Here is a 23,573-nt window from a genome sequence, read left to right on the forward strand (position 1 = left end):
TATCGTGGGATTGCTAAGCTCAGTGCTATCCCTAAATTATTCGAAAAATTAATAACTAGTCAATTGCAGCATCAATGTCGGTCGCTTATTTCGCCATGTCAACATGGCTTCACCAAGTGCCGATCTACTACCACCAATTTGCTTTAGCTTACCTCATTGGTAAACCGTGGCTTTCTCCATAAGCAACAAACTGATGTTATTTATATGGATTTTTCCAAAGCGTTTGACTCGGTAAACCACTGTGTACTTATTAAAAAACTTAATCCTATGGGGTTCCCTCGAAAGTTATTAAGGGTGTTATATATATATATGATGTATATGATGGACGTTGATGCACTACGAGCAGTACAAACAAGTGGCCCAACGATACCAAGCACGTGCTTGTTACGCGCGGGACCCTTTATCAATTTGGGCAAAAATGCGAGTTCGCGGGGAAAATACATGAGACAAATAGAGACGGGACATATAAAGATTATAAAGATTATGAACTAAGATTAAAGCAAATGAGACAAAATTTTAGTTTTTAATACAGGGATAGATGTAGAAGTGCAAATTAAATGATAAAGATTGTTATAATTATTACATAAAACACGAAAGGGCTCATGCAGAGTAAAATTTGATGTACATCGAGGCAAATTAAGAGGGTAATAATTTCGTGTTAGTCTAACGGGAACATTAAAAGTTAAACGGTTTACCAGTTCTACAGAATCAATATCACCTCTTATAAGATTTTGCATAAAAATAGTACCAAGCATTATTCTACGGTTTTCAAGTGTAGGTAAATTAAGCAATAGTAATCTACTCTGGTAAGAAGGTAGCCTTACGTTTTGATCCCAGTTCAAACTACGAAGAGCAAAAATAAGAAATCTTTTGTGTACCGACTCTATACGGTCAATGTGCGCTTGGTATTGTGGGCTCCAAACCGAAGAACAATATTCCAATATAGGACGGACAAGGGAGGTAAATAGTAATTTGGTTATATAAGGGTCGTCAAATTCTTTTGACCAACGCTTTATAAACCCAAAAACACTCATAGCTTTGTTGACAGTCAGCATTATGTGGCAGTCAAATTTAAGCTCCGGGTCCAGAAAAACGACTAAATCATTTACTGAATATGGTGGCAAGTTCTGAAGAAAATAACTTATAAACGTAGGAGTACCCCTATGAAAGGTCATTACGTTACATTTCAGGCAGTTCAAATTTAAGAGGTTATACTCACACCATACTTGAAAATTATCAATATCTGATTGTAAGCCGAAACCAGACTCTATATTATTATATGTCAAACAAAGCTTAACATCATCAGCATACATTAGTACGCTAGAATTTGTTATGATAGAGGGAAGATCAAGAACAAAGTAAACAGCAAAGGGCCTAGATGACTACTTTGGGGCACTCCAGATGTCACGCGGATCATTTTAGAAACAGCGTTCTTAAATATAACCCTCTGAGTCCTCCCATTTAAATAACTTGAAATGCAAGTTAAAAGATTACATGGAAACCCAAGCAAGTCTAGTTTGAATAAAAGAAGTTAACGGAGTCAAAGGCTTTACTGAAATCTGTATATATAACGTCGGTCTGCATATTATTGTTAAATCCATTAATTACAATAGATGACAATTCAAGTAGGTTGGTGGTAGTCGATCTTCGCTTAACGAAACCATGCTGACAAGGAATTAGCGAGGAACATAAATGTTGCAAATGGGATGTGATGAGACGTTCAAAGGCTGTTGGGATTGCCGACAGTTTAGAAATACCACTATAATTCTGGGCATTCGCCTTCGCACCCTTTTTGTGAAGTGAAATAATAAAAGAGTCCTTCCAGATAGTTGGAAAAACTGATGATGAAATAAGGTCAGTCGAGCCCCACCCCGCACTACTCCGATCAGGTTAATTTTTTTTTCAAAATTTCGTGCTAATTTGGTGCTAATTTCGGGCCTTATTTGCGAATTTCGTGCTCGAGTGAAAAACATTTTTTTAAATACCCAAAATGCGGGGTGTAGAACGGCAAACGGCCTACACCCCGCATTAAGTTCTGATCATACTAGATGAAAATTAAGTACCACATAATTTTGTGCTAATTTTGTGCTGGCTAAATCCAAAAGCGCAACTTTCGTGCTCAAAGGGAACATTTTTTTTTTTTAAATTTTCAAAATGCATCTTGTTCTGATCATACTAGATGAACATGAAGTACCACATAATTGTACCCGTTTATGTTATTAGTCTAAAATTAAATTCTTTGAATTGTACATAATTCTATTATTAAAGATGCATTTTTATTACACAAACAAAACTTCTGCACTCTTCAGTAAATTATCTGTAAGGATTAAAAATGCTTGCATTAAATTCGTTTTTCGGTCTTTTCCTTTCTTATTGGTTCTATAGTTCATCCTTCCTGTTGACTCTTCAGCAATAAAATTAATTATAAAGTTAAATTAAATAAAAAAAAAAACAAATTAATAATTTTATGATACACAAATAATATTTATTATATAATATAAAACGGTAAAGTTTAAAAATTGTGGTAAGTTGACCTCACCCGTAAAAGTCTATATAAGTAATTTTAGTTATCACTGCGGTCGGCAGTCAAAAACAGTGCCCAGTGTTGTTGTTGGTTTGAAGTTTGTCCTCGAAGAAGGTGGTTTAAGTGAGAAGCAAGCTGATCGACTTGACAAGTTAATGTTAAAGTTCTGACTGTAAAGATTAAACGATTTCCGAGCTCATTTTTTACCAGTTCTCAGACCGAGATTTCCATAGCAACAGGTTGTTGTTTTTCCACCCTTATTTTTCCACCCTTGTTGTTTAAAAGTCATTAAATCAGTTACTTTATTTGAATGAAAGCAGGAATTTAATGCACAGGTGTGTATGTTCCAAAACGTTGTACCTGTTCATAGTTATATTTGATTTTATCCCCTAAGTATTTCACAATTTCTTTTGGTGGTTGTAAATTTCCAAAACTATCAAAATAGAATATGCTGTTTTTGTTTTTGTGGTAAGCTACCCAATGTGTACCCCTTGATTTCGAGACACCCAAGTTAATCACTCCACTCTCATTATTTTTAGGTGTTTTAGGGAGAGAGTCTCTCATAAACACTCCCCTAAAATGCGGTACATTTCTTTGTGCAAATTCCATTATATCTATATTTGTTAATGCTCTTTTGGGTAGCTGACCAATTAGTTTTTTTGTTTCTTCATTCTCCCACCACGACTGTTGTATGGTTTTAGGTATAAGCCGTAACCATTTTAATGGTGTTTTAAGTATAGACCTTCACCCACGGAAACTTCTTCCATCTTTCGGTTGTGTCTTTTATTTTCTTCTAGCTGTTGCTTAGCAATTTTTGCGTTTGTTATTAATTTTGCAACACTAGAAGTTCCTGAAGCTAAACTACCTATAGCACTTAATGCAGTTAAGATGAGTACCAGTGGTAAAAAACCCCCCACTTTGGGAACATTAATTATTCGAGGAACTTTAACGTTTTTCTTAGATCCGATTGAATTATGTATTGCTTTACGTGCAATTTTAATTGCATTAACCACATCCAGGGGTTTTCGTTTTTCCAATTCCCGACTCGCTTCTCTTACAACTGAGGATAGTTATTTATTTTATTTTCATCCTCCTACGCTTCCTCTTCTTCTGTTCTTTCTTATTTCGCTTCCGAACACCCATTCCAAAATGTTTCTTTGCTTTCATAATATTAGTTACAAAATATGCTGCTGCTCGCTCCTTAAGAGAACTATCCTTCGCCTTTACTCGCTCCCAAGCCTTGTTAATTAATTCAGAATCTGCCTTATGTCGATTGCTTAGATCCTTGTTTTGTGAATAGGCAATATCGTGAACCTTGCAAGCTTCATCCAACTGATTAATTCCGTGATCTCCACGCTGTAATCGCTCTGCAAGCTTTACTGTAGTATGCACATATATTGAATACCCACTGTACCGAAAGTACTTAAAGGGTACGCACTGTAACACTTTGTTGCAGTGTTTACATATTTCAAGTCCCGAAATATGAACCGATCGCTATGGCTTAGCCCGCACACAGAAAGTGCTAGCGTCGGCATAATTGCAGCGAACAGACAGCATATGCATACCCCCTCGCGCCACCACTTGAGAGCGCATAGCAACATATATAAGTACATTCCTTTATACATAAGCATATAGGCACATAGCCGTCTCTCTGCCGCCGCCTGCGAGCAGCGCAGCTACGAGACTTAGCCTTAACTAGACTTAAAGAATATTGTAAAAATCAGAGACACTTCGATCGTTGGAGCGGCACCATTGCTGCTCCGACTTAAATGAAATAAAACTAAAAAATAGATACAAAACAAGACTTTTTTTAAATTAACAATTTGAAACTACGGGAGGGACCTATTACATGGCGACCGTGACTAGAGTCACAAGGAGAAGCGGATCGGGAGGATTATGGCAGTAACACTGGAGGAATATATTTCATACAAGGAGGATATACAAAATAAAAACCCGTCTGAGTGAGTAGAGTGTGCGTGATGGTACGTAGAGGACAGAAAAATAAAATTAACAAAAGAATAGCCCGCCTAAAGTGGCTACTGTGGCTACTACCTAAAGTGGCCTGTGCGATGACCGGCACCGGTACCGCCTGAGCCCTTAGGCCCAGGACATCAGCAGCTGAGACAACAAGTGTGAGGGGCAGGCCGCCCCTTATGCCAGCGAAGGAGCATCAGCGAGCCAACCGGCGACGACCAGCTGATGCAGACAAGGACGACGACATCCGAGGCCAACTTTAAATATGAAATAAATTAAAATAGAAAATCATATATGGGCCGTTCTTTTACAAACCGAACAGATTTGGCCAAAAAAAAAATTTCACATTTTTGATTTGCCTGAAACTTTTTTTACACGTACTATTCGGAAAATAAGTAAACACGTGTATCAGGATTTGACCGAAAAAAAATTATTTTCCTAGTTAGAATTTTTTTAAGTGTGCCAAAAATTGTCAAATTTGAAAAAGTACCCTCTCATTGAAAATCTGTATCTCCGGTTATATGAATCCAATTGACTTCATGTCTTTTGCATTAATTCCTCTAAAACCTCTCCTTTCAAAATAAAATTTCTTAAAAAAAAATTTTTTTTAATTTCTTAAAAATAAAAACAAAATAAGATTTCAAAAAATTTTTTAACTATTGCCCCCACAAAAAAAAAAAAATTTTTTTATTTTAACACTTGCGTCATATTGTTAGTTACAATCGGTTTTTGTAAAAAGTTGGAGCCACTTTTAGTTTTTAAAATATCGAATTTGTTTTAGCAAGGCCTCGGCTTTTTTCTATGAAAAAACGTCGCAGCAAGTAGATCTACTCTCTCACTCTTATCGGATCCTAATGGAATTTATGTTTTTTCATTGTTTACTAGTCCTTTAACAATTGTTAATGATTAAAAGTTAAGTTTTAAGTTTTTTGACAATTTCTGAATGACAAAAAGTAAAAAGTCATTTTTTAATCAATTAAAAACTTACAACTATTTATTTAACCGTCTATTTAATAAACAATAATTTTAAATTTATTTTATTTATTATTTTTTTATATTATGTAATTTAATAAACATTTTTAAATATTTATTTTTAAATTTAAAAAAAAAATTAATTAAATTTTATAATTTTTTATTTTTATTAAATAAATTTTTTTAAAAAAATATTTAAAAATGTTTATTAAATTACATAATATAAAAAAATAATAAATAAAATAAATTTAAAATTATTGTTTATTAAATAGACGGTTAAATAAATAGTTGTAAGTTTTTAATTGATTAAAAAATGACTTTTTACTTTTTGTCATTCAGAAATTGTCAAAAAACTTAAAACTTAACTTTTAATCATTAACAATTGTTAAAGGACTAGTAAACAATGAAAAAACATAAATTCCATTAGGATCCGATAAGAGTGAGAGAGTAGATCTACTTGCTGCGACGTTTTTTCATAGAAAAAAGCCGAGGCCTTGCTAAAACAAATTCGATATTTTAAAAACTAAAAGTGGCTCCAACTTTTTACAAAATCCGATTGTAACTAACAATATGACGCAAGTGTTAAAATAAAAAAAAATTTTTTTTTTTGTGGGGGCAATAGTTAAAAAATTTTTTTAAATCTTATTTTGTTTTTATTTTTAAGAAATTAAAAAAAATTTTTTTTTAAGAAATTTTATTTTGAAAGGAGAGGTTTTAGAGGAATTAATGCAAAAGACATGAAGTCAATTGGATTCATATAACCGGAGATACAGATTTTCAATGAGAGGGTACTTTTTCAAATTTGACAATTTTTGGCACACTTAAAAAAATTCTAACTAGGAAAATAATTTTTTTTCGGTCAAATCCTGATACACGTGTTTACTTATTTTCCGAATAGTGCGTGTAAAAAAAGTTTCAGGCAAATCAAAAATGTGAGGCAATAAAAGGTGTTCGGTTTGTAAAAGAACCGCCCATATGTATAAGAAAAAATTGTAAAATTGAGCGGAACCACTTTCTTCCCGATTAGAAGTGTAGCCCGTAAAGCTATGCGAAACCATAGGCAGGAAAATTGTAAACTTAACAAAACAACACTAAAGAAAAAATTAATTTAATTTTGTCTCATTAATGATTTCTAACAATAGTATAAGTAAGACATTCCCTATTGATCAAAGAAAGTCATACATAAATGGCATAAGATTTCAAATAAAAGAATTGGATAAAATTCCCAATATGGGATTAGTAGAAGTTAAGTCAGTGGATTCCACTGCTAACGTAATAAATAAAATTGAATTGCAAAATATCGATTTCAAACTAACAAATATTTTATTATCAATAATTGTTTTTTTTATGAGCGCATTTATTTTATATAAGGCCTATATGTTCCACAATAAATGTGTATCAAAAAGAGCCATTAACAGAAGCCAGGCTAATGATCTGGATAAAATCTAATTTAACGAGCGCAAAACAATTGCTATAATTACATATAACACAAATTTTTTTTTTAATTAAACCAAAATTAAATTTTAAACACAAATCGTATATGTATGAGAGATAAAATACCCGTTTATATATATGAGAATTAAAATACCCGTTTAAATAAACAAATAAATAAAAATCATTAAAAAGAAAAATTAGTCAAAATGAATACAACAGAGTGCCTTAGAGTTACATTGACCAACGAGTCAAATTTTTTGAGAATAGGGTATTAGCTTTAATTAGGAACAGAGCAGAGCCTCTATTAATTGCAGATTTTGAGTACGAATATATGAATAGGTACGATCTTGAATTCTCTCCACTTGTTCATTGCGGCAGAACGCAAAAGGCAATAGTACTGTCTACCGTGAGAAACTGTAAAGTGTTCTCCGAAATTGACATACACCCAGTCTTAGGACATATTAACGTGCTAAAAATTATGCACAAGTAAAAAGTAAAAAAAAAAAAAATAATGACTAAAAATTGAATATGGAATGGGAGCAATTAATACTCCATATCCGAGAATTAAAAGAAACATTTGAAAAGTCTTACAAATGTGTAAGCCAAAAAAGGCAAACACAAAAAGAAACAGTAGATAAACATGCAAAAATTCTTGTAGATTCGTACAATCAGGCAAGAACCCTAGTGCATAAAAATAGGGAAATAATTAACAAAACAAACTTATCAAAATTATCCAAAATATTGATAAGGTTGCGGGCAAACCTAATAACTTTCAAGGATAAGTATGATTTAAAAATATATATCCCGACAATTTTAAATACGCCCTTAACATTAGACCAACAAAAAGCACTAGCAGAAGAAGAAGATTCAGATACAAGCAAAGATATCGAAATATCCCTGCATATCCCTGCAATCCCTGCATTTATTTCAGCAGAAGAGTCAGAAACAGAAGAAGACGAAAATACAGATTCAGATACAAATATAGTAGAAACAAAAGAAAACATAATGGCAGATCCAGTTGCCCAAAGGGCATATATTAAAGAAATATCGAGTGCCATCCCAGAGTTTAATGGGCAAAGGATACACCTTCAGAGATTCGTAACAGCTTTGAAGTTGGTTAACCTTACGAAAGGTACATTCGAAATTTTGGCTGTAGAAGTCATTAAATCCAAAATAATTGGATCAACATTATACAGAGTCCAAAACGAAACAACAATAGAAGCTATAATTAAAAAACTGCAAGATACTATAGTCGGAGAAACATCCGACGTAATTAAAGCCAAAATGGCAAAAACAAGCCAGAAAGGTATAACTGCAGAAAAATTAACCACAGAAATAGACAACCTACGAAAGCTCCTAGAAGCTTCGTATATTGATGAAGGCCTATCGGCTGAACACGCTGACAAATTCAGCACTAAGGAAGCCATCACCACAATGGTCAAAAATTGTGAGCATGGCCGCCTCAAAACAATATTGGAAGCAGGCAATTTTGCAACTATGAATGAAGCCGTCACCAAGTACATACAATGTAGTACTGAAATGACATGCAATGCCAATTCCATATTGTACACCCAACGTGGAAATAATTATCGCGGTAATAATTATAAAAACAATTATCGCGGTAGAGGTAATAATCGAGGTAATTATAACAATACCAGATATTATCAAAATAACGGATATGATCAAAATAACGGATATAATCAAAAAAATGGTTATAACAGAAATAATAATAACCAAAATAACAATTATTACAGATACAACAACCGTGGTGGAAATAACCGCGGCGGAAACAGCCGTGGGGAAAACAACAACGGTAATGGTGGTAACAACAACAACCACAATAACAACATTAGGGTAGCCCAAACAAATTCGGGAAACTCCCAAATACCTTTAGATACACGACAGTAAACAACATCAAAATTCACACTTTAAATCTCAGTCAAAATACATTTGTCACCTTCACGAACGTAGCAACAGGAAAAGAATTAGTTTTACTACTAGATACAGGCGCGGAAATATCCATAATGAAGGAAAATTCCGATCATTTTCAAAACATTCAAGATAATCACATCATAAACATACAGGGTATAAGTAAGGAAGTTACCAAATCAAAAGGCTTAACTTCTATTGAAATTCAAACTTCTAAGTACATAATTCCACATGATTTCCATATCGTAAATATGCAATTCGCTGTTCCATGTGATGGAATACTAGGAATCGATTTTATCAAAAGATACAACTGTCAATTAGACTTCAAGCCGTCTGAAGACTGGCTTATAATAAGACCAAATAACCTCAAATATCCGATTTATGTTCGAATAACATACAGTTCTGGCAACAACTCTCTAATTCTGCCAGCAAGATCCCAAGTCGTCCGAAAAATAGAAATAAATTCAGAAGAAGACAGCGTCTTAATTCCGAATCAAGAAATTCAGCATGGTATCTATATCGCAAATACCATAGCAACAGTATATATAAGATTACTTAATACCACAAACACAGATCAAGTAGTTTATATCAAAACAAGAAAGAAAGCTAGCTTCGGCCAGCCGAAGCTTAAATACCCTTGCAGATCATTCATCATTTAATTAACAAATCGCAAAAATGTTCAATTAATTTCATTAATCTCATTAATTTTCCGATCGTTCCTATGGCAGCTATATGATATAGTCGTCCGATTTTGATCAAATTAAAATTGAAATTCGGAAATATTTAAAAAGAGCCATATCCTAGAGTAGAAGATAATACAATAAAAACCAAAGAAGCTAGAATTTATTTCCTATTACTTTTCCATTAATTTTCCGATTGTTCCTATGGCAGCTATATGATATATTAGTCCGACTTTTTAAATATTTAATTCGAAATTCAGAAATACTTAAAAAATAACATCCCCAAAATTAGAAGGTAATATTTCAAAAAACACCGTAGCTAGAATTTTTTTAACGTTTTCTTTTCCGATCCTTCCTATGGGAGCTATAAGATATAGTTGTCCGATCCGGTTGGTTCCGACATATATACTACCTGCAATAGAAAGAAGACTTTTGGGAAAGTTTCATCCCGATAGCTCAAAAACTGAGAGACTAGGTTGCGTAGAAACAGACAGACGGACAGACGGACATGGCTAGATCGACTCGTCTAGTGATGCTGATCAAGAATATATATACTTTATGGGGTCGGAAACGTCTCCTTCACTGCGTTGCAAACTTCTGACTGAAATCATAATACCCTCTGCAAGAGTATAAATATACATCATGAACCACTTTCAAACTACGAAGTAGTAAAAACGGATTTAGAAACCAGACAAAAAATTGTATTATCCCAACTTTCCGCCACAATTCAATGAACAGCTTACAGCATTATATACCCAGTATAGTGATGTATTCGGACTAGAAACTGAATTGATCACCACCAATAATTTTTATAAACAAAAGCTGAGATTAACTGATGATGAACCCGTATATATAAAAAATTATAGAAATCCTCATAGTCAACAAGACGAAATTCAAAAACAAGTCCAAAAACTCATCAATGATAAAATAGTGGAACCCTCTGTATCACCTTATAATAGCCCACTGTTGTTAGTACCAAAAAAGTCACTTCCAAATTCGCAAAATAAAAAATGGCGATTAGTAATTGACTATCGTCAAATTAATAAAAAACTCTTGTCTGATAAATTTCCACTCCCTAGAATCGATGATATTTTAGATCAACTAGGTAGAGCAAAATACTTCTCATGCCTTGACTTAATGTCAGGTTTTCATCAAATTGAATTGGTTGGATTGAAAAAGTTCACGGGATATAACATCCTTTTCAACAAACAATGGTTCGTATCGCTTCACGCGATTACCATTCGGTTTAAAAATAGCGCCTAACTCTTTCCAAAGAATGATGACTATAGCTTTCTCTGGATTAGAACCTTCGCAAGCATTTCTTTATATGGATGACTTAATAGTCATAGGTTGTTCCGAAAAGAATTTAACTGATGTTTTCAAGAAATGTAGGCAACACAACCTTAAGTTACATCCTGAAAAATGTTCATTTTTCATGCATGAAGTCACTTTCTTAGGACATAAATGCACAGATAAAGGAATCTTACCCGACGACAAAAAATACGACGTCATTCGAAATTATCCAGTCCCACATGATGCGGACAGCGCTAGAAGATTCATTGCATTTTGCAATTATTCCAGACGCTTTATAAAGAATTTTGCTGAATACTCCCGTCACATAACAAGATTATGTAAGAAAGATGTTAAATTCGAATGGACAACAGAATGTCAAAACGCCTTCGAACATCTTAAATCAGCATTAATAAACCCTACTCTGTTGCAATACCCAGATTTTAGCAAAGAATTTTGCATAATCACAGATGCTAGCAAATACGCTTGTGGAGCAGTTCTAACGCAAAATAAAAATGGACTACAGCTTCCAGTTGCATACGCATCAAGATCCTTTTCGAAAGGTGAAAGCAACAAGAGTACTACGGAACAAGAATTAGCAGCTATTCATTGGGCAATAACACACTTCAGACCATATATTTATGGTAGACACTTCACTGTCAAAACAGACCATAGAGCACTTACCTACTTATTTTCAATGGTAAAACCCAGTTCTAAACTTACACGAATGAGACTTGAATTAGAGGAATATAATTTTACGGTAGAGTATCTAAAGGGCAAAGATAACTATGTAGCCGATGCGCTCTCTAGAATAACCATAACAGACTTAAAAAATATACAAACAAACAATACAATTCTGAAAGTCACTACCAGAAACCAAAGTAGACTAAAATCCTGCGCAGGAAAAGAACAAATAGATCTGCATAAGCAATCTATAGAGAAAGCTTCAAAGCCCAACGTATATGATGTCATTAATAATGATGAAGTACGTAAAGTAGTGTTTATTTAAGCACGGAAAGAAAATTACAGTAAGATATGATGTGAGCGATTTGTATACTAATGGAACCATTGAATTAGTTCAATTCTTTCAAAGGCTTGAAAAGCAGGCCGGTATTCACAAAGTCAGCCAACTCAAAGTGGCACCGTGGGAAAATATCTTTGAACATGTTTCAATTGATAATTTTAAAATTATGGGCAATAATATATTGAAATCATTGAGAGTAGCGCTACTCAACCCGGTGACCGTAATAAAAAATAATAAAGAAAAAGAAACTATATTGTCTACATTCCATGATGATCCAATACAAGGTGGTCATACAGGCATTACAAAAACCTTGGCCAAGGTCCAGAGACACTATTACTGGAAAAATATGTCCAAAGACATAAAAGAGTACATAAAGAAATGTCCTAAATGCCAAAAGTCGAAAACGACTAAACATACCAAGACCCCACTAACTATAACCGAAACTCCACAAAGACCTTTCGATATAGAAATTGTAGATACTAGGGGAGAGGTCTGTAGGTTGAGACAGTCTGTAAGTTGAGACACTCAATTTTCTCAAAACTTTTCCACTAAAAAAATTTTTTTTTTTTTTTTTTGTAGTCCTTTTTAGTGACAAAACTTTTGGGAAAAACATTATAAGCCAGGCTCTAGCCAGATTTAAGCTGTGAGAGTCGTGTACCATTTTGCACCAAAAAAGTTTTTGTCTACTTTTTTCAAAATTCCATTTAAAATTAATAACGTCCTTAAATTAACTTGGTAAGAGATTTAAAACATTAGTATATTAACTGTTAACTAATTAAAAAAAGAATCAGCTTAATGTGACAGTCAGAACAAAAGTTATTAATTTTTTCCCGAAACATCCCATTTTGTGTAAGTTGAGACACCCGTTTTTCATACAAAAAGGCCTTAGGCCAACAGAGGTCGCTTTCTGCCTAGCACATTTCTTTGATATTAGGGGAAAAGTGAATGTTCAAAGAGCCTTTTGATTTTAATTGTTATTTGGTCGAAGTTCTTAAAAAATGGATGGGAAATAATTTAGGACGAACTAAAAAAAAATTATTTTTTAGTTTTCCCAAGGGAAAAAAAATTTTTTTTTGCTTTATTTTACAGCTAAAAGACTAAGCTTTCGATCGGTACTTAACACGTGAAGTTTCAAAAGCGAATGTCCAAATGGGAGACTAAAAACAAAAGGTGTCTCAACCTACAGACCTCTCCCCTATTGGTCCACTTCCAAAATCTAATAATGGAAATGAATACGCAGTAACACTCATCTGCGATTTAACTAAATACCTAGTAGCTATACCTATACCAAATAAAAGTGCAAATACAGTAGCAAAAGCTATATTTGAAGATTTTATTCTAAGGTACGGTCCAATGAAGACGTTCATTACGGACATGGGAACAGAATATAAAAATTCAATTATTGAAGATCTATGTAAATATTTAAATATTAAAAACATAACTTCAACTGCACACCACCACCAGACAGTAGGTACCGTGGAGCGAAGCCACAGAACACTCAATGAGTTTATTCGTTCATACATCTCAGTTGACAAAACAGATTGGGATGTATGGCTGCGATACTTCGTATATTGTTTTAACACGTGACTATTGTCCATATGAGCTAGTTTTTGGTAAAACTTCAAATCTACCAAAACATTTTAATAGCATAGATAAAATAAAACCCCTTTATAATATAGAAGATTATGGAATCCAAATTTAGATTAGAACAGGCATTTAAAAGAGCTAGACTAATGCTAGAATCTCATAAGCTAAAACAGAAAATTAATTACGACAAAACAAGTTGCGATTTCGATTTAAAAATAGGAGATCAGGTTTTATTGAAAAATGAAACAGGGCATAAGTTAGATTTCAAATATACAGGTCCTTATAAGGTAGAAAAAATAGGAGAAAGAGATAACATAACCATAATAAATAACAGATAAAGGAATCTTACCCGACGACAAAAAATACGACGTCATTCGAAATTATCCAGTCCCACATGATGCGGACAGCGCTAGAAGATTCATTGCATTTTGCAATTATTCCAGACGCTGTATAAAGAATTTTGCTGAATACTCCCGTCACATAACAAGATTATGTAAGAAAGATGTTAAATTCGAATGGACAACAGAATGTCAAAACGCCTTCGAACATCTTAAATCAGCATTAATAAACCCTACTCTGTTGCAATACCCAGATTTTAGCAAAGAATTTTGCATAATCACAGATGCTAGCAAATACGCTTGTGGAGCAGTTCTAACGCAAAATAAAAATGGACTACAGCTTCCAGTTGCATACGCATCAAGATCCTTTTCGAAAGGTGAAAGCAACAAGAGTACTACGGAACAAGAATTAGCAGCTATTCATTGGGCAATAACACACTTCAGACCATATATTTATGGTAGACACTTCACTGTCAAAACAGACCATAGAGCACTTACCTACTTATTTTCAATGGTAAAACCCAGTTCTAAACTTACACGAATGAGACTTGAATTAGAGGAATATAATTTTACGGTAGAGTATCTAAAGGGCAAAGATAACTATGTAGCCGATGCGCTCTCTAGAATAACCATAACAGACTTAAAAAATATACAAACAAACAATACAATTCTGAAAGTCACTACCAGAAACCAAAGTAGACTAAAATCCTGCGCAGGAAAAGAACAAATAGATCTGCATAAGCAATCTATAGAGAAAGCTTCAAAGCCCAACGTATATGATGTCATTAATAATGATGAAGTACGTAAAGTAGTGTTTATTTAAGCACGGAAAGAAAATTACAGTAAGATATGATGTGAGCGATTTGTATACTAATGGAACCATTGAATTAGTTCAATTCTTTCAAAGGCTTGAAAAGCAGGCCGGTATTCACAAAGTCAGCCAACTCAAAGTGGCACCGTGGGAAAATATCTTTGAACATGTTTCAATTGATAATTTTAAAATTATGGGCAATAATATATTGAAATCATTGAGAGTAGCGCTACTCAACCCGGTGACCGTAATAAAAAATAATAAAGAAAAAGAAACTATATTGTCTACATTCCATGATGATCCAATACAAGGTGGTCATACAGGCATTACAAAAACCTTGGCCAAGGTCCAGAGACACTATTACTGGAAAAATATGTCCAAAGACATAAAAGAGTACATAAAGAAATGTCCTAAATGCCAAAAGTCGAAAACGACTAAACATACCAAGACCCCACTAACTATAACCGAAACTCCACAAAGACCTTTCGATATAGAAATTGTAGATACTAGGGGAGAGGTCTGTAGGTTGAGACAGTCTGTAAGTTGAGACACTCAATTTTCTCAAAACTTTTCCACTAAAAAAATTTTTTTTTTTTTTTTTGTAGTCCTTTTTAGTGACAAAACTTTTGGGAAAAACATTATAAGCCAGGCTCTAGCCAGATTTAAGCTGTGAGAGTCGTGTACCATTTTGCACCAAAAAAGTTTTTGTCTACTTTTTTCAAAATTCCATTTAAAATTAATAACGTCCTTAAATTAACTTGGTAAGAGATTTAAAACATTAGTATATTAACTGTTAACTAATTAAAAAAAGAATCAGCTTAATGTGACAGTCAGAACAAAAGTTATTAATTTTTTCCCGAAACATCCCATTTTGTGTAAGTTGAGACACCCGTTTTTCATACAAAAAGGCCTTAGGCCAACAGAGGTCGCTTTCTGCCTAGCACATTTCTTTGATATTAGGGGAAAAGTGAATGTTCAAAGAGCCTTTTGATTTTAATTGTTATTTGGTCGAAGTTCTTAAAAAATGGATGGGAAATAATTTAGGACGAACTAAAAAAAAATTATTTTTTAGTTTTCCCAAGGGAAAAAAAATTTTTTTTTGCTTTATTTTACAGCTAAAAGACTAAGCTTTCGATCGGTACTTAACACGTGAAGTTTCAAAAGCGAATGTCCAAATGGGAGACTAAAAACAAAAGGTGTCTCAACCTACAGACCTCTCCCCTATTGGTCCACTTCCAAAATCTAATAATGGAAATGAATACGCAGTAACACTCATCTGCGATTTAACTAAATACCTAGTAGCTATACCTATACCAAATAAAAGTGCAAATACAGTAGCAAAAGCTATATTTGAAGATTTTATTCTAAGGTACGGTCCAATGAAGACGTTCATTACGGACATGGGAACAGAATATAAAAATTCAATTATTGAAGATCTATGTAAATATTTAAATATTAAAAACATAACTTCAACTGCACACCACCACCAGACAGTAGGTACCGTGGAGCGAAGCCACAGAACACTCAATGAGTTTATTCGTTCATACATCTCAGTTGACAAAACAGATTGGGATGTATGGCTGCGATACTTCGTATATTGTTTTAACACGTGACTATTGTCCATATGAGCTAGTTTTTGGTAAAACTTCAAATCTACCAAAACATTTTAATAGCATAGATAAAATAAAACCCCTTTATAATATAGAAGATTATGGAATCCAAATTTAGATTAGAACAGGCATTTAAAAGAGCTAGACTAATGCTAGAATCTCATAAGCTAAAACAGAAAATTAATTACGACAAAACAAGTTGCGATTTCGATTTAAAAATAGGAGATCAGGTTTTATTGAAAAATGAAACAGGGCATAAGTTAGATTTCAAATATACAGGTCCTTATAAGGTAGAAAAAATAGGAGAAAGAGATAACATAACCATAATAAATAACAAAAATAAAAAGCAAATAGTAGGGGAGTGTAGGGTAAGGTGACGAACGATTCGTTTTTTGAATGTAACTTTTCTAAAAATCAATATTTTCAAAAGTGTAAACGCAGAAAGTTGCTTACATCTACTGAGCATATCCCTGTAAAATTCGGATTCGAAATTCCAATGGAGCCAAATCCCACAGCGTTTGGCGTGAACCCTTCTTTTTTTGCACTTTCAAAAGTTGTAGGGTAATGTGACGAACGATTTGTTCTTTAATGTAACTTCTCCAAAAATCAATATTTTTTAAAAGTGTAAAAGCAGAAAGTTACTTACATTTACTGAGCATATTTCTGAAAAATTTGTATTCCAAATTTCAACGTAGCCAAATCCCACAGCGTTTGGAGTAAATCATCCTTTTCACAAACAAAAAAAAAAAATTGTTTATATGTAATTTACGGAAAAGTTATTTTCGATACGGAAAAGAAAGAAGTAATAAGATAATACCGAAACTTACAAAAAAAAAAATGGTCAGAGTGCAATTTTTTAAATTATAAAATTTTTTTTTTGTTTAATTAAATTGAACTGATGTCACTATTAAAAACAACAATAAAACTGCAGCAGTAAATGTTATCTGGTATTATTATATTTTTCCTACAAATAATCAACGATAACAATTAAAATTCTTGAATAAAAAAGTTCGTCACAATACCCTACATAAAGTTCGTCACGATACCCTACAAGGTAGACTTGGAGCAAAAACGGTGTCACTCTCAAACGGCGCAAAAGAAAAAAATGCGAGGTACCAAAAACTGTTGATAAAGATCTCATGTATACGTTCATATATTTGCCTGATTTTATTTTCCACTCATCTTTGCTCTGGCACTGCTGAAACACAAGTAAATTGAATAGGTTTGCTAGTTTGCGCACCACATTTTTAGCGAAAATTACCTCACGAACAAATTACGGGACTTCATATTAATATTACTGTAAATACATTGTCGACACGATAAGGGGAGACGACTACATTTATTTGGAATTTTTATCGTGACGTCATATATGAGATTCGACGAGTTCGTCACATTACCCTACTCGTCAAATTACCCTACACTCCCCTACATAAAGACAGACTAAAAATGTTTAAAACGTAGAACAATTAATTTCAATTAATTTCATTTAATAATTGGTTTAATTTTAAATAAAACCCTTACAATTTCGTTAAGTATAATTGATTCAACTTTATTTAATATAATCTCATATATATCACACGGTATGGCCATACCCAAAACAATTTTAATAATGTTAATACAAATAAAATTTAAACAAAATACAAAAAAAATTTGTACTAATAATAAGAAAATAAAATATACCCGTAAATAAATCCATTTTTCTGATAAAAAAAAAAAATTTTAACATATACAAAAACAACATTTTTTCCAAAAACCTAATTTTTAAAATATATAATCTTTAGAAAATAACTCCACTATATTACGTTATTTTTCAAAAGGAGGGAGATGTAGTATGCACATATATTGAATACCCACTGTACCGAAAGTACTTAAAGGGTACGCACTGTAACACTTTGTTGCAGTGTTTACATATTTCAAGTCCCGAAATATGAACCGATCGCTATGGCTTAGCCCGCACACAGAAAGTGCTAGCGTCGGCATAATTGCAGCGAACAGACAGCATATGCATACCCCCTCGCGCCACCACTTGAGAGCGCATAGCAACATATATAAGTACATTCCTTTATACATAAGCATACAGGCACATAGCCGTCTCTCTGCCGCCGCCTGCGAGCAGCGCAGCTACGAGACTTAGCCTTAACTAGACTTAAAGAATATTGTAAAAATCAGAGACACTTCGATCGTTGGAGCGGCACCATTGCTGCTCCGACTTAAATGAAATAAAACTAAAAAATAGATACAAAACAAGACTTTTTTTTAAATTAACAATTTGGAACTACGGGAAGGACCTATTACATTGCACCGGGTCCACAATAGTTATATCCAGGAATGTGAAACTTAATCGGAAGAGAATCTATTAACTTATTAATAAGACCACTTCCACGTTTACGGTGTAAATAATGACTGATGTGATTATAAAAACGTTTCCCCATTATATATTGTCTTTATTCATTGAAGATTTATCACGGAATAAACATATTTAAAATAGGATGCGATTAATAAAGCAAAAAAATAACATTATTGTTAGTAACATTGAGAACGTGAACAATGTTAAACAACCACCACGTCACAGTGAATTATTACCAAACACAATTAGAGCTCTTGTGGTTGGTCCATCCAACTGCGGGAAAACTAATGTAATGATCAGCCTGATTGAGAGTCCAAATTAGAGCCCTGCATGAATCAACAGTGTTAGGATCATTCTGTCACAGTACGTTTCATATGTTTCGGTGATTCGTATGATTCGAAACTTCAAAGTTTCAATGTTTCAAAACATTATAGACGAAATATCTCGAAACAATTTGTTTCATATGTTTCAATGTTTCGAACAATTCGAGATAATTCGAAACACTACGTAGGCGAAACGCCTACTGTGAATAAAAAAATCATTTTTTAAGTTATTTAACCAAAAGTCTACTCCAATTTGAAAATATCGTAAATTTAATATACAAGCAATGACACAAGTAAAAAAAAATGTTTTCTGGGGGACTTAGAATACTTTATAGTGAATATGTTCATGTGAACAATTGTTAATTAAATTTGTAGTTGCTATTTAAAAACATTATTTCATCAACTAAGGTTGGGTTGGATCCTATAGCACTTCTTTTTTCGGAGAGCAAGTTTCTGGCCCTTGAAAATACTCTCTCTGAAGCAGCGCTACTTGAAGGTATGGAAAAAATTTTTCTTGATAACTTGTACAAAGATGGGACATAGTTCTCATTGTTTTTCCACCAAGCTAGGACATCAAAGTCATCAGAGTATTTCACCTGTAAGTTTAGGTAGCGCTGAACTTCTTTTTCTGACTTTTCTTGGATGTCACCACAGGCCGATTTAGTTATATAATCGGAAAAGATATGTTCATCTCCAATTTCATTTAAATTTTCCTCATCCATATTTTCATTGGTTGCCGTCATCAATTCCTTACATAGAGCTATAGTCTCCATTTTTTCTTCTTGAGTGAATTGCAGCAATTGGTTGGTTGGCGGAAACAGGAAATGAGCGAGATTATGAAATTTTGAAATGTGTTTTAGTACAACATTTTTTATACCGTTTTCCAAAAATTCTTTTAGTTTTTTTGCTACTAGTGTATTAATCGAATTGTCACAACAAATTTTGTTTAGTTTTCCAATATGTGGTATGACCAAGTGTAATGTAGGATATTTTTCTCCTTCTAAAGTTTTGGAAGAATTTTCGAAGTGGCCCAATACTTCCGTAACGGAACTAAGGTCTCGCGAGTTAAGATCTCTCATTCTGCTTAGTTCATTTTTTTTTTAAGTATAGCAGTTATATCGTTGAAGTTGGATTCAATTGATTTAAGTGTGTAATAAATAGTATTCCAACGAGTTGGGCAAATACTTTTTAAACTGGAATTTAGATTAATATTTTCGCCGGATTTTTTAAAATACTTTACAATTTTGCTGGATGTCGATAACATTAGTTCAAGTTCTGGAATATCCTTGAACGTTTTTTCAATAACGTTATTTAAAAGGTGGTTCACACAGTTAATGTGATCATAGTTTTTGAAAGCTGAGATCATGTTCGATCCACGGTCTGTTACAACCACTGCCTTACGCATGTCAAGACTAAATTCATTAAGGCAGTCTTCTACCTTACTTCTTATTTTTGCGCCTGAAATATATTGCATATTAATAACGGTTAGAAAAAATTTGACATCTTAATAGTACCTGTGCAAGACTCGCCGTTCATTGAAGTCATCGTAAGCAGTCGGTTAAATAGCTCATCCTCAAGAATATAATGAATTGTAACGCTTAGATATGAACGTTTTAGAAACATATCAGTCCATACGTCTGAGGTTATAGAGAAACCAAACGATCTTACTTGGGCCAGTTCCTGCTTAACTTGAGATACCTCTTTCTGATATAATTCCCTTATGTTGCGAGAAATCGTGGTTGGATGGGGTAGGCTTTTTTTAATGTCGACTGAGGACCCAAGCCGAGCACCAATTCGAACTAAAACATCTGCAAGATCCAAGAGGCCTTCATCTGCAACTATTTGGAAGGGTCGACAATTTTTAACCGACCATTTTGTTAAAGCTAAAGTAATTTCAGCTTTGGTGCTAGCGTCTAATACGGTTTCTCCCAAAGCACTAGATGACGGCGAAGATTTCTCCTTATAGCACTTGTGCCTCACAAGGTTTGATGTGTTCCCAAAGAACTTCATCACGCTGGTGATGATGGTGATCACACGTTCTACAAGCGACGAAACCTGGAACATCTCTGTTTTGCTTGTCGACAACTTTGCCGAACACAGACCAAACTTTGCTTCTTCCTCGTTTTTCGCTAATTTGATACTCCCCGGAACTAAGCTTTATTTGCACAGAATTGGGTAACTAATATTTAAAAAAAAGGATTAGGTATATTTCTACATGATAGATATATAGTCTGGGGAGCCACAGAAATCGCGCAGCGCTGAGGTGGCGTAAATTTATATTGATGCACATAAGAATGCAACACCAATTCAGAGCTGCGCGATTTCTGATGCTACTTAGAATTTTAACTTACAACATCTGCAGGATCAATATTCTCCATTTTTAGCCCCAGCACAGACAAACTGAATTGCTCTACAATATTATACACAGTAGCCCCTTTGCCTACTTCGATGTTTCGAAACATCTCGAAACGTTTGAAACATAGTCTCGAATCCACACTGTTGGCTAAAATTTTTGTTGTGTGTTCATATGATCCGAATCATTTGAAACATAGGTTTCGGATGATTCATATCTCGAAACTGGGAAGCACAGTAGTAACAGTATCCTAGCCTACTACGGTAATACTGTGAACGAAACATACTGTTGATTCATGCAGGGCTCTAGTCCAAATGGTTTGAGATTTGAAAATATATAGGTACGTGTTTTCAAAGAGTCTATGCCAACCGAAATATGATTACTTGGAAAAGCTATTAAAACCGATTAAAGGTATGGGATATCATACATTCTCTCAGAACGAAACTGTTTTACCACCCACCGAAGCAAAAAATAATTCAATCATGATTTTCGACGATGTGGCTTGTGAGAAACAAGATAATATTCGATCATATTTCTGTAAGGGGTCGTCAAAAATATTGATTCTTTTTTTTTATGTCAAACATATACACGGATACCAAAACATCTTATACGAGACAATGCAAATGTAATTATTATGTTTGTTTGCCTAAAGCAAATGAGTATTTAAAGCAACTTGTTGACACCGACAGAACTTAACGTTTTAAATAATTAGACACACGATGTTCTCCTTTGCGCAGTTTTATTCCAAGTGCCGTATGAGCCAATTTGGTTAACATGGTAATAAATTCAAAAGAAAGCCGTTACATGTCGAGCCGTTGGGGGTGTTTTTATTAGCGATTTCAGCAGGCTGTGTCCCGCCTCACAGCTATCTGTGGCGCAACATGTATCAGCTGTACAAAATTCAGAATACTATAAAAAATACGATAAGCATATGAAATGACTATACATCGCCCGAGTTGAAGAGCTCCAGATCTTCAATCCAATGGTAATGGGGCTAGATAGTGATTGCTCGCTTGTAGGTTCCGCATTTGGTCTTGACAATTGCCACTCGCACCTTGCCGTCGGTCCCAGCGATCACTTCTGTGACGACGCCGAGTAACCACATCTGGGGTGGCAAATTATCCTCTTTGATAACGACGACGGTTCCAGTCTTGATGTTTGCTAGATCCTTTGTCCATTTGGCCCTTTGTTGCAAGCTTGTGAGGTAATCGCGAGACCAATCTCGCCAGAAACGTTGCTTGATTGCTGATACGAGTTGCCACCGCTTCAGGCAACTCAGATTATCCTTCATCGATGGAGGCAACTGTACTGGTGGCAATGTAGCGAGGGTGGTGCCAACGAGAAAGTGTGCAGGAGTGATAGCTTCCCCATCGTTAGGGCTGTTGCTATCTGCGACCAATGGACGTGAGTTTAGCACCGCTTCGACCTCGACGAGCACAGTCTGGACTTCGTCTTCCTTCAACAGAGCGTTTCCGACTGCTTTGATGAAGAGATGTTTGGCGGACTTCACAGCCGCTTCCCACAAGCCCCCAAAATGGGGTGCTCGAGGGGGTATGAAGACGAAATCGAAATGGTGAGATCCGCCGAGAGTGCTGTGCGTTTCCTTGTTATCTGCGAGATTGGCTTTGATCTCCTGAAGCATTCTTGCCGAACCCACGAAATTTGTTGCGTTGTCGCAGTACAATTTTTCGAGAGGTCCGCGGCGACCAATGAATCTGCTGAGACAAAGTAGAAAGGAGTTAGACGTAAGATCCTTTATGAGTTCCATATGAATCGCTTTTGTCGAGAAGCAGATAAAAACTGACACGTTCATTTTGAGTGGGGTTTTGCCGCGGATTCCTAATGACACTCTAATTGGGCCGAAAAGATCTACTCCGCTAACTCTGAATGGCCGATTGCTTAGAATGCGATCAGCCGGTAGATTGCCCATTATTTGAGAATACAACCTAGGCTTGTATCGAAAGCAGTGAGTGCATTGCCGTACAACAGCACTGCATTCTCGACGGGCGTTGATCAGCCAGATACTTTGGCGAAGCAAGCCGACGAGTGCGCGTGGCCCAACGTGGCAATTGGTGCGATGAAGATGCTGGATGTACAACCTTACGAAATAATTTCCCTTCGGGATTAATAAAGGAAATTTGGCATTATGTTCTAATGGAGCGTGCAACAAGCGGCCACCGACTCGCAATAATTGTAACGTACAATTACCAACTGTTTCTGTGCTAATGAATGGGTTAAGCTTTTGAAAGGAATTTTGTACGTACTGGTTCTTAGACAACTTTTTAAATTCGATTGGAAATGATTTACGTTGAACAGACTGAACGATCGTTAAAAACGAGAAAGCTAATTCGGAAGCGGAGAGCGTAGTGTAAAGCGA

At 34.5% G+C, this 23,573-nt stretch overlaps 2 protein-coding genes across 5 annotated transcripts in view; one reads left to right on the forward strand and one right to left on the reverse strand.

Moving 5' to 3' along the window:
- LOC138912397 (uncharacterized) overlaps nucleotides 1-23,573 on the forward strand; it is a 68,690-nt gene that overhangs the window by 12,700 nt on the left and 32,417 nt on the right. The gene's annotated exons all lie outside the window — the stretch shown is intronic.
- Nucleotides 22,191-22,838, reverse strand: LOC138912117 (uncharacterized). Its single transcript, XM_070211974.1, has one exon. It carries the CDS (start codon nucleotides 22,836-22,838, stop codon nucleotides 22,191-22,193), a length of 648 nt encoding a protein of 215 aa, XP_070068075.1.

This window comes from Drosophila takahashii, chromosome 2R (genome assembly GCF_030179915.1).
Source record: "Drosophila takahashii strain IR98-3 E-12201 chromosome 2R, DtakHiC1v2, whole genome shotgun sequence".
In the NCBI taxonomy this organism is placed as follows: Eukaryota; Metazoa; Arthropoda; class Insecta; order Diptera; family Drosophilidae; genus Drosophila; species Drosophila takahashii.

Bases quoted from the DNA above. Each gene is read 5' to 3' on its own strand.
- LOC138912117 (XM_070211974.1), bottom strand. From the start codon at position 22,838: ATGCTTCAGGAGATCAAAGCCAATCTCGCAGATAACAAGGAAACGCAC.